This window comes from Myiozetetes cayanensis, unplaced genomic scaffold, assembly GCF_022539395.1.
Source record: "Myiozetetes cayanensis isolate MyiCay16 unplaced genomic scaffold, myiCay2020 scf9, whole genome shotgun sequence".
Lineage (NCBI taxonomy): Eukaryota > Metazoa > Chordata > Aves > Passeriformes > Tyrannidae > Myiozetetes > Myiozetetes cayanensis.
In genome coordinates this window covers 5,053,036-5,065,578 of record NW_026088185.1, presented here as the reverse complement: position 1 = coordinate 5,065,578, position 12,543 = coordinate 5,053,036, and the positions used below count along the sequence as shown (strand labels likewise).

Below are 12,543 nucleotides of genomic sequence, written 5' to 3'. Positions count from 1 at the left end.
AGCTGGACGTGGGTCTGGGCACCCTTCCAGGATTGTTCCAAGCCACATTATGACAGTTTTGAAAGAGAAGGGCTCTATGGAACCAGTAATTTTTTACAGCCTTTCAGAAAATGGAGGAAATTACCACTACATCCAGATCTTAACTATTTTTTTCAGGGGGAAGGAATTTCTGCATGCTGATGCCAATCAGGATGTACTTGAGGCACTTGCGTTCCAAGACAGAAGGCCATCAGTCTGTTTGCCAAGTTTAAGGCCTGAGTGCCAGATGCACTTGGGATAGAAAGCAGGCAGCTTGGTTTGTCAGTGGCTGGAGGAAAAGAATTGAAAAATACACCACCAGATAATACCTGAGCTGAAGCTCCTGGGAATGCTGCAGGGAAGCCCTGCTGCATTCCGACACCCCTGGCCTGCCGACGTTTCTGTTTCTATTGCTGCTTGACTTCCATGTGAAAAGCATACTTGGAAGGTGTGCAGCAGTGATGGCAACCAAACTGCCATGCAACATTTGCTCTTCTGTAGAAAGCTGATTCCAGGAGAACAGGGACATTGTAGTCTCACAGTTACTTATCTCAGCAGATGGAAAAGATAAATTGAGAGCTGCCACCAGCAGACATGAAACATTACAAGTTTGATCAAAATATTATATAGTAAATGTTCTGACAAGGAGAGGGTTTTTAAGTGCTTGTGTCTGTCTTGGCAACACAAAAGCGAATCAGCCTCGTCCTGTGTGGAGAAATGAGATGAATATCCTGTGAGGAGAGAACTTTGTAAAAACTTTTGGGGAAAAAATAAAAATAAGTTCTCTCAGTGCTGTTTCTCAAATTTGGCCCACATAAATGATCCGAAATGTAATATAGTCTTCAGTGGAGAGATGGAAAAATCCTTAAGGGTTCAGTTTGACTCAGTGGACCATATACCTACCTATACCTACTACCATATACCTAGATGGCTCTGCACACCAGCTTCTACTTTTTCTTCCTTGGAGTAGGACTCTCTATTCACTGCCTCTCCATATTTCTTCAGATTCCCTTGATTGTTGGCTGCCTGCCCTTGATGCCAGGGAAGGAAGGAAGTAGGATGAGTCCCTCTTGTAGCAGTGGGACAGTATGGTGTAGGTCCCTATGCCTTACTCTGAGGCAGCAAACAAACTGGTCATATGTGAAGGAGAATCGTTGAAGGATCCATCTGTGATATGACCACCAGGACGCCTTGACTGCTGGGTCTTTGTAGAGTTTGTAGGTGAATCTGCAGCCAGTGGAAGTGCCCTGGAGGTACTAGGGAACTCTTCTGGAAGCCACTCACTTTGTTGTAGGGCTGGAAAATAAACATACTGCCCCTCAGGAGCAGAAACCATTAATCTGGAGAAATGCTTCAATCGCAGCAAAAGTTCCAGACAACTTACGAGGAATAACGAACATGAAGCCATCATGATGAGTCAGGAAGGGTGGCTTGGTTGTGTATCAGCTATGTAACATGCTAGAGGGCATAGGTAGCATTTCAAAAGGGCAAAGTGACACCAAGGTCTGTTCAGTCTTCACTGAACAAATTTAGAAGATGCCTCATGCAGAAAACAAGGGCTGTGTTGTGAAAGACATGGGCAAGGCAAGCGCTGATACAGCTGCTTTGGGTCATTACACCAGATTGTGTCCTACAGGATGCTCATTATTAGAGATAAACAGACAGCAGAAATAAATTCCAGTATGGGGTATCCATGAGAGCCTCCAGACTTTCTGGGGCCTGTTGGGACACTAGGAGACTTTGCTCCATTGGTACACCACATGTGCAACACATCATCTCCCCTTCTCACCTTCTGTGAGCAGGGCAGAGAAGAGATGATTTGTTTTGGATGCGGAAATTTTAGTGATTTTTGTATAATCAGATGCTGTGCATTCTTGCTGAAATCCATACTAAGAGGTAGGATTTTTTGGAACAGCTTAAAGGTAGGCACTCCCAAGGTGTACTGTAGAAGGACTCTCTGAAGAGGCACACACATGAGCACCCTGCACAAAGAGCTCATCTCTTCATGAACATACCATCACTGATAACTGGGATGCAGGTGTTCCCATCAGGGAGGGAAGTCTGTGATGCCTGAATATTAAGTCATGGCTCCTGTGAATGAAGTGAATGCTCATTTCTGGCTGTTGGCTTATTGCTGCTCTTTTTGAGCTCAAGAGTGTGTGCCTTCTGGGGTGAGCCGGCAATGTGTCACTCTCCTTAGACAGTAGTTTGAAACTCATCAGTGATTCACTGCAATGACTTAAATGAATACAATTTTCTTTTTTGCTTCCAAAAATCGAAAGATTGAAGGGGAGCGGTTCTTTTCATACTAAAAGCTGTAATAGTTCTTAGTCCAGACATCCCCTTTGCATGAAATGGGGAACAGAGACAGTGACATAGGTTCTGTGTTTCAAATACTGTAGCATTTCTTTATACATGCATGTGATGTGCTTTCAAGTATGTTATCTTCCAGATGCGTGTTTTATATTACCACATACTTGTCAGTAAATAAAATTTTAAAATTAGGTTTATTTTCATAAAAACTTAGAGAATGGATTGCTTATGGAGTGTTGCAAATACTGTGGTAGTAGGTGATTAATAATAGTAGGAGGACAAAATAATTTGGGTTGGAAGGGGTATCTTGAGGTCATCTGGTCCAGTCTTCTCTCAGAACAGGACTAACTTCAGACAAGGTTCAGGTTGTTCATTGTTTATTAAAATCTCTAGAGATGAAAATAGCACCAATTTTCTGGTCAGTCTGTTTCTGTGCTTAACCACACTATTGTTGTGAAGAATATTTATCTGATCAGCGTTTCCCATGTTGCAGCTTGTGCCTATTGCCTCTTCTGCTTAGGCTGTGCACTTCCAAGAAGTCTGTGTTCCCCTGTAGTCTTCCTTTAAGTAGAGGCAAGCTGCAGTTTGGGGTCCCCCCTCCCCAGTCAGTGCTTCTTCAGGCTAGAACAAGCCCAGGTCCTCTCACCTCTCGTATGTCCTCCAGCCTCTACCATGGTGGTTCTTCTCTGTACTCTCTTGTAGTTTGGCAACAACTGTGTGGTGCTAGGGCACCCAAAATGGACCCAGTGATTCAGGTGCATCTTCCTGAGTACCCAGCAGTCACCTCCCTCACCTGCTGGCTCTGCACCCACTGTGTAATCACCCTTTAGCACTGCATGGGTGCACTGCTGATTGCTGTCCACCTTACCACCCACAAGACAGCCAGGACCTCTTCTGCCTCTATTCTTGATTTGCAGAAACCCACAGGAAGCCCATTGAATTGCTATAATGCTGAGTTTTAAATCTGGTAATCTACTTGTCAACCCCATAAATTCTATTAAGTAAACAGTAGCTCTGGCACTTGGCTTCTAAGACCGGGCTCAGAATTTGACTCGACAAAGTGAGGCAATTACCATCTCCTCCTGAAAATTAATATCCCTTTAACAGAGCCAATATATTACAGGAAAGCTCCTCACCTGCAAAGTCAATAGGGTCAAACAACTTTAAAAAGCTCGTGGTAGGAAAAGAAGGAAACAAATGAGGTTGGTAACTGTAAACAGGTATCACTGCTCCTGCAGTTAACTATCTGCAAAGGAAATGGTGGAGCTGAGGGTGATCAGTCAACATTGTGTCAACCCTGTTGTTGTTTAACATCAAGATATGTAATACTGAAGGCAGGTGTGTGGTTAACAAAAGTAGTGTTGATTGGAATCAGTGTACCTTTTTATCTTCCCTCATCGAAGCAGAGTAATTGTTACGGAGCAGGAAGCCTCCTCCAGAGTGGAGTGGAAGGAGATGATTTAAATGCAAACGTGAGCCAACACACTTTGGGAATCAAGATCCAAATAGGCAGAACCTGCTGTGGTCATTGCAAGGTGGGTTAAATGGAAAACCCACTAAGACAAGTGAATTTAGTGGGTTTGGGGAGAGAGACCATTTCCTTTAGCACAAGCCAAGTGTTTTGAGTTAAAAAACCAAAACAATTACACTTCAGAACAGGATTATTTCTGGAGAAAAGATGCACGTCTTAAATTAAGCTTATACCCAACTGTTGGATGGGTGAAGGGGTTTTGTATTACTTGTTTGATTCAGCTGTTTCTACTCTCTTCCATAGTATTTTGGATCACTTTCTCCGTGCAGTGAACCTTTTGGGACTTTGTAGCTGCATTTTGTGCCAGTTGCCTCAGTAACTGCTCAGGGTGCAGGGTGAAATGAGGCCCATTGCTCTGGCGTGAAAACCACAAAGGGCTGGGAAAATTTGCAGTGTTGTTTCTTTTTATAGAGTAACCAGCTAAATGATTTGGAGTCTCATTTTAAAAAGGTTGTGAAAACGAGGAATTCCAGGAATGCTCAGGCAGAGGAATAATCTGAGCAGGTACACATATCTTCTTTGAGTTGGTTTAATGTCACTAAACCTGTTCATGAAACAGATATTCCCTTTTGAGAGATGACTAAAAAAAGGAGTGGCCTGGAGCCTGCTGTCCTTTCATGAACCAGCTAAATGACTTGCAAGGACCCTGTGAGCTCATCTTCACACACATTTGTGTTGAAAAAAGTACCCCATCGAACTCAGTGAAAGCTAATCAAATGACTCTGTTTTTATTTAGGCAGCAAAATAGGGAGCTAGGATTGGAAGATTTATTCTCAGGTTCTACAATCCAGTGCCATTAGTTATTGAGCATTTAGAAGCACAGACCCACGGGCTGCACATAACACTGATTGCTTTCGATAGAAATAAAGAATATCTTGCTGTTACCATCAAGCCTTGAAACTGACTTCTAGCTAATGACCCAAATAATCTTTACTTGAAATTGTGTAATTGAGATCGAAGGCTGTCTAGGGCTTCTAACTGGGACACGGATTCCACATCCATGAGCTTTTGAGTATGGTCATTGAGCTGAAATGGAGAAGGTTAAAACTCTCATTTTCATTACCAAACTCCCCCCATCTCCCAATACAAATGTGACATTTCAATTTTACACAGTCCAACTCTTCTTAAATCATCTGTATAAAAACTCGAGATCTTGATTGATGATGGATGAGCTATTGTCTCCTAAAGCACCCAGTTCTCATTACCCTTTAAGACAGAGCTTATTAATGATGGACCTGAAGTGCTTTCCCAGTGGGTCAGCAGCAGTCAACTATTCTGAGAGATCAAAAGACCTAGTTTGGCATGAAATTTCCGGGCCAAAGCTGTTTTTGGATAATGCATTCAGCATCTTGAGTGAAATATGAGAGTGTTTTGGGAGTGATAAAGTATCAGACAACAGATCCCCATCACTTGGGTGCTGATAGTGAAGATGCAGCACTGTCATCCTGCAAAGGTGCTTCAGCTCTAGTGAGGCTGACCTTGGAAATTAAGGTATCATCAGCATGTGTTATATAATATGTACAGGGTATACCTGTATGTGGTGTAGTATAAAGGACAGCTGTTTCTTTAGCAGTCAGTCAGCTTGGAAGGTGTAAGATATCTTCTGGTTTGGTTTTGGAGTGGTTACAGTGGCCATGCCCAAAGGTTTTTCCTAATTAACTCCCTCCCTGCTCTCTGCCCACTTTGGAGCTAGTTCTTTTCCCTCTCACATGCCTTCTTCCAGTTCATCATGCCAGCTGGCTTCATAGCACTAGAGAAGAGCTTTTAATTTGCAACCTTGAATAGCAAAAGCCCTTTTATAGCCAATTTTATACCAATTTTAGAAACAGATTCTACAGCTAAATAGATGTTTACAGCCCCCATTGCACATAAACACAAACGAATAACTTTTACTTCAGGGTACATTGCAGAATGTGAACATGTTTTGCCAGTTTAATCCACATTAGAAATTAGATAACAGACCATGAGGGATTACACTGTACACAAGAAAAAGTCAGCTGAAGAAAATGCCCTTTTAACAGAGGGATGAAGGAAAGTGTTTTCCATCTTGGATCTAAGCAGACACCATCCTTGCAGAGCCAGTGTCCCTTTGCCTTATTTACAGTGATCTTAAGCTTTGGTAGCTGGTTAAGTGTTTTCATTGACTCCAATCAAACTCATCCTGAGCCTCTTTTCCAACTTGACAGACTGAGTATAAATTGTGTGTGATGTACCTATTTGTGTTCCCTGGCACTTTATGGACAGTGGGAGATACTTGTGTTTCTGGGTAGCCAGAGACTGTACGTTTCCATTTCTCCTGTTTTATTGTATTGTAGGTTCCCAAAGTTTTGTGGGAATGGTTCACAAGGCTAATGACAGTAAGAAAATAGCAGCTGTAAAAGATAATATGTTTCTGATTTAGCTTCCTGAATCAATAACCATTTAAGAGAATTTTAATAATATGTTCCCCACAATCATTTGACAGCAATAAGCACAAAATGACAGAAGTCAGTGGGAAGTGCATTTGCTGATTTATTTTCATATAACTGTGTTTACAGAATTATACTACTTTTAAGCCAGTAAAGTAGCTCTAATAAGGATCATCATAAGATTTTGCATTCACTTCAGAATCAAGTGGAGAAGACCTTGGTGCTACTCCTTTGCTCAGGGCACTGGTTCAGCCCTGGAGCTGAAATGGGAGATAATGGTACTCTGAAGTGTGGCCATCAGTACCTTACAGGAAGGCATGCAAAGTTGTCTGACAGCTTTAGGAACATTTTTCCCACTGAAAGCTAGTGGGTCTTGTGCTTGAAAATGCCCTTTTGTAACTCTGTGTCCCCAAGCAATGAAGAAGCCCAAGGGTGACACTTGCTGCCAGTGCGGGACTGGCGGTGTTTCAGGCAGCAGTTGGTAGAACCGAGTGTTCTGCCCTGCTGTCCCAGGCAGCAGGGCTGGTTTGCAACTAGTGATTTTCCAGTGTCACAAAAAATTGTTTTGGAAGACAAAAATGCTCTCCCCAAAAGGTATATTAAAATATATTTCACTGTGAGCAGTCCTTTTTAGTGCTTCTTAGGCAGGAAGAGGCTTCTTTCTTCACAAAATTCACTTGAGGACTTTTCGTTCTCTCTCCTGCTCCAGCCTCGGCAAGAGTTCACTAAAGAGATACCTCAGGTGTTGCACACAGGAGAAGAGACCTATTTCTGACTGGCTTCCTTTGCTAGCTCTCCTGTGCAGGCAGAGATCCTTCCTTTCTCCTCCTGTTCGTTGTTTAACTTTATCTCTCACTTTCAGGGCTGTAAATTAAAATGAGATGATGACTTTATGATGATGAGTTCATTATACAGTAACTCTATTGTATATTCATTACATTTTTGCTTCGTTTGCTTAACATGTAACAGGGTTTATTGGGTCTTCCCAGGCATTGTTCTTGCTAAAAGAGGGCAGAGAAGTGCAAAATGCATTTGAATTTAAGTCACTGAAGCCAATGCATCTGTGCTGATTTACACATGCCGAGGACTCAGCATAAAGAAAATTAAAGATAGCAGTCTGGAATGGGAAGGTAGAATGGAAACGAGTCTGGATCCCAGGGAGCAGGAAGAGTCAAGCACAAGTACTTTAAAAATTGTACTAAACTTTGAAGTCAGGATTACTTAATATCCACAGGAGCCCACCTTTGATATTACTACTCAGGTTTATTAGTGCCTCAGCAGATGAATAGACCCATAAACTTTAATCCTGTCCCTTGTGAAGGGAAATGGAGGTACTGCATCACATTTTTGGCAAAGAGCAGCAGAAACAACACTTACTATTCAGTGATGTGGCAAGTCAGAGCATTTTCTGTGTTTACGTTCAGTAAGTCACAGTGAAAGCTGTCAGCTTCCCTTAAAGTACAGATGGGACACTTTCTGGTTACTTTTATGCTCAAGTCTTTCTCCACAGATTGAAACTATTAGAATTACTTTCAGATTGAGGTCCTGCCTGCTATACAGGAATACATCAAAGTTCCTAGCAGGAAAAAAACTTTGATAGTTATTGCCATGAGTGAATGCTCTGAAACCCAGAAATTATGCCAGCTTAGATGTACCAATTGATAGAGGAACCATGTGGAATCGTGTGCAAGTGTTTGAGAAGCTACAAATGCAGATTTTACAGATTTTCATGGCTTGTTAGATTTTATTTTTTTCATTGCAATCTGTGCCATAATAGATTAGCTAATCCAGTATATCTGGAATAACATAGAGAAATCATTACTAGTCGTGTTTTCAATTGTCCTCTAAGTCCCACCTTTTCCCCAGAGCAGAATTGCTAACAGATGCTGTATGGGTTTTTTTCAGGGATCATAAGAATATCATACAGACAGATCATTGCTGTATCCCTAATCCAGATTCCTTTCTGCATAAGATTATTATTGTTGTTTTCATTTTAAGACCCTTTTTGATGAAAAGCCAAGCTTTTAAACCAGAAGTTTCTCAGAAATACTAATACTGATTAATATGGTGGAAAGATGTATTTACAGATGACCCTTTATTTAATACATTCTTTGTTCAGGCTGCCCCCTCTACATGCTGAGGCCTGTAAACCCACAAATTAAAAAAAAAAATAAATAAATTAAATGCAGTATTCCTTCCTTGTTGTTTGTTAACATTAGCATTCCCACTACAGCTTTTAAAGGTTTTCCTGGGAGATGAGGGCTATCAGATGATCTTAATCATTGCTACCCTAGTCAAGAACTATTCTTAATGTCTCTGTGAGCAGTGTGACACTCCTGGCTATATAGTACCACTTAATGTCATTCTAAGGTGTCATTAGTAACTAACCTTCAACATTTCTTTGCTGAGGCTTGAATCTGTGACTCTAAGTGGTGCCAAAGGTTTTAGCTGCATAACTCCTGTTAGTTTTAATGAAAGTCACGTGGATTGTCCTCTGCTTTGGAAATAGGAGAGCCGGGTTAAGTAGAGCAACTGTGAATTTGAACAAGAGTTTAGAAGGTAAAAATCCAAGATATTGCTTCAGAGGAAACCCTGCTGCTACAACCAATAACTGTAAGATCATTTTCAGGTTGAGATTTGACAAATCAAGTCTTTAGAGACAGGGCAACAAAGCGTTTTTTAAACAAATTCATATAAACACAAAAATTTAAAAAAAAAAAACCCAACCAAACAACAAAACACAACACAAAACCCCTCAACATTAAAAGAACCTCAAATCTGCTCAGAAGCCATCTCCCTTCAACAGAAAACCTCCAACAAGGCACGTCAGTGGCAGTTTTGGATCACAGTATTGAGATGTGAATCATTGCTACTGAGTATTTGGGTATTTTGGACCAAGCAACACAGGACTGGACCCTTATCCTGTACTGTGGGCTCAGAGGAGGACATCATTATAAGTTTTAAGCATTTCTGTGTACTAATTCAATACGGTATAGTGTGGGTGATTGCTCATTTTTTTAAAGTCATTTAAGTGTTAAAGGTTATTTTACCCACAAATAACAGAACTGTTCCATACATGATTACACTGGAACAACAGGTAAGTCCAGTTTAGCAACTGTATGACTTCTCTTCATCAGGTTTCTTTTGCATGTAAATAAAGGGTTCCTGTTTACAAATACTCTAAGCTATTTGCCGTCCAGTTTTGAGAGTATTAAGTAAGATTACAGTGAGAATATTTTGCATTTAAATTTCATGTCCTCTCTCTCCAGCATGCAGAGCAGCAAATAGATTTGATCAGCTGTCTGTCTAAAGTCTTAGAAGTATATTCTCTTGTTCTTTTATGCAGAAATACTGAATGGAGGGGTGTATGTTGGCCAGAACAAATTTCTTTGCTTCGCAGACACCATTCATTGGCAGGATATCGTGCGTAACCCCTGGGCCTCCAACTTCACCTTGGTTCCAATGAATGGCAGCTCAGGATGTAAGTACTCCTTTTATTCTTAGTGTTGTCATCCACTCGGCATGGTACAGTATAAATATGGCCACAAGTTTTCCCCAATCCTCTGTTACGGTGAATTGTATTTGTAACTTTTCCCTTCATTGTTCCCTGCATTTTTCTATGTTTGTACACTGCTTGGAGGACCACTTAGTCTCATCTTAAAAACACTGTGTCTGTAGAGAGTATTTGTGAACATCATAGATTTTCTGGATTTCCTCTCGTATTCTGCATATTCTTTTTTCTGTGTATTGCTAAAGCCACTGTGCTGCTGTGGAAGCACAGATGTTATTGTTTGCTTTGCATTTTTTCCTGCTGCTCAGGCTGGTCCTTGAATCACAATGGTCTGTCTATGGCATCATAACTAGCTGCTGGAGTATGCAGCTTGCTGATACAAGCTCATCAATATTTTAACTTTAGATGAGAAATGATCTTCAAAGAAGTAGTTATCCTCTTGTCTCGTGTGTATATCCCTGAAGATTTGCAAAGAATGGGGTGCTCTTCACGATGTAGCCAATAAGTCTCTGGTTTTATTACATTCTCTTTATTTTAGTGCTTTCGATTCCAAACCTGAAATATCTGTGTACTTTGATTAATTTGTTTGATCCATTTATATATTTCCCTTCCCTAGAGTTATTCACCTTCAGTAGTATTTTGATGATTCTTATGATTCTTGCAGCGGTACTGAATTTTAGTCAACAGTGGTGACAGTGACATGGAGTATTTAAGTAAAATGTTCTGTAATGCAATAAAGTGCATTCGGAATGAATACTGTGCTATTAAACAGTACCCTTAGGATGTATCAACACTGAAATTCAGATACAGGCTGGGAAGAAGTTTACATCAGCTGTCAGAAGTGACACCACAGCAGACATACTGTTCTGAGCCCCAGTATAGTGGCATTCTGGATTGCTTACCAAATCAGGCGTCCCTCAAGGATATTTAAATGATTGGTTGCCTCTTTAGCTTTCACTACAGCCAAGGAAAAGCTTGACTGTATGTTGGGAACTCATGAAAAATAAAAAAGGTTGAGACTCTGGGTAAAGACCATTTGACGAGTCCCCATAATTTCAAAGCAGCAACATGTTTTTAGCCAGGTTCTTTGTGTTGTAACAGATTTTATATAAGGCTGACTTGCTTTTGTATATCTCACCTGTTACACTCAAAACCAGAGCACAGCTACTTGAGATAAGGCTTCCTCCAGGAGCCTGCCAAACTGCACTGCTTCCTCGGTGTTCCAGCTCGGGATCTGAGACTCATCTTGACTGCCTTCTGGCTGGAAACTTGACACATTTGTAAATGCAGCCAGCTATCTTATTTGCATATTAAAAACCCCTCATTGCTGATGATCAGTTCTAGGCAGAATTGATAAAACCTTTGAAAGTGAGGGAATGCCTGTACCCTTTTATGAGTTATTGCTTCAAGAAAAAGACTTGATTCTTACTCATATGCTCTGTTATTGGGTTTTCTTTTAACCTTTGCCAGTTCTTCAAGACAAATGCTTCTGCGACACCAAGGTAATAAGCTCTTTTAAAATAAGCAACCAACCTCAATGCTACCTTTTTGAGCTCATGAAAGTTTTACTGGTGACTCCAGAGGAACCAGAACTGAGTACTTTTGGAATCACACCCTGAAAGCAAAGAAGGCAAATACTAACTCCCACAGCAAGACAAAAGGATGTATGTACCCAAGTTCAGTTTTCTTCAAACATTTTTTGATTCCTTTTGAGTTGTTTTCAAACATAGGGAACGAACAATTTGTGCTTTGCCATTTGTGCTTGATCAATTGGATAAACAGCATTATTTCAGTGATGATTGAGAGCTGCATACTAAGGCAGCTTCAGTAAGACAGCTACCCATATTTTGCTTTACTTTTTCCTTACTTGGGATGAAGTCGTGCACAGTTGGACTGTATTTGATTTAGTAAACATAAATCTCCATCAAGAAACTGGATTCCATCTCAGTATTATGTGAAATTTGATTAAATTATCTAATCCAAACCATTTCTGCCTTCACAGCTTATGTAAGTCAAAATCTAAACCCCGGCATACAGAAAGCCAACAAATTGCTAAACTGGTTTAGCAAGGGTGTTAAGGCTTTGGGAAACAAAGAACCCACCATCTAAAATAGGCTATAATTGAATACCTGTCTGTGTGGGGCTGCACACATGTATTAGGCACACACATATGACTTGGAGAAATGAACATTGAATTATAACCTTAGAATGGAAATCAGTATAGAATATAACTAAATGAGGTATATACTTCTCAGTTTTGGCTCTCATGTCACTTTTCATAATCTGCTAGGCAGTGTGGGTGCTTGCTGGTTCCAGCCTTGCTGGTTTTTACTGCTGCAAATGATGCCCACTGTGTAACAAAGTCATTGGTTCCTTTCTGCATAGACTGTGACTCATGCTGTGATGCAGCATGTGTATGTATTTACTGTTTGAATCTCAGGTGTCTCTAGCCAATGCAAATCTTGGTGAAGTCCTTTGGAACTGTAAGTACACCTTGCTTGGCATTGCTGACAATATCCTAAGTTCAAGAGATGTCAAGCAAAGCCCTCTGGGACTTTCCATGTCAGAATATTTTGGAAATGAATTTGTGGGTTTTACTTCTTATCTACAAAGCTTTACAGGAGAGGCTGCATCAGTCTGGGAATGTGAACCAACAAAACCTGCTGTGTGAAGCTCTGCAGAGTCCATACTAGTAGTAATTTAGGAAAGTCTGTGGAAGTGTGTGGTCATGTAAGCCTTGTGTGGAAGTGTGGAGATCAATG

At 40.8% G+C, this 12,543-nt stretch overlaps 1 protein-coding gene across 1 annotated transcript in view; it reads left to right on the top strand.

Moving 5' to 3' along the window:
- Positions 1-12,543, top strand: part of ERBB4 (erb-b2 receptor tyrosine kinase 4) — a 610,968-nt gene that overhangs the window by 398,879 nt on the left and 199,546 nt on the right. The window contains exon 4 of the mRNA XM_050340452.1: positions 9,617-9,751. Within this exon, the coding sequence (XP_050196409.1) occupies positions 9,617-9,751 (135 nt within the window). The remainder of the gene's footprint in view (positions 1-9,616; positions 9,752-12,543) is intronic.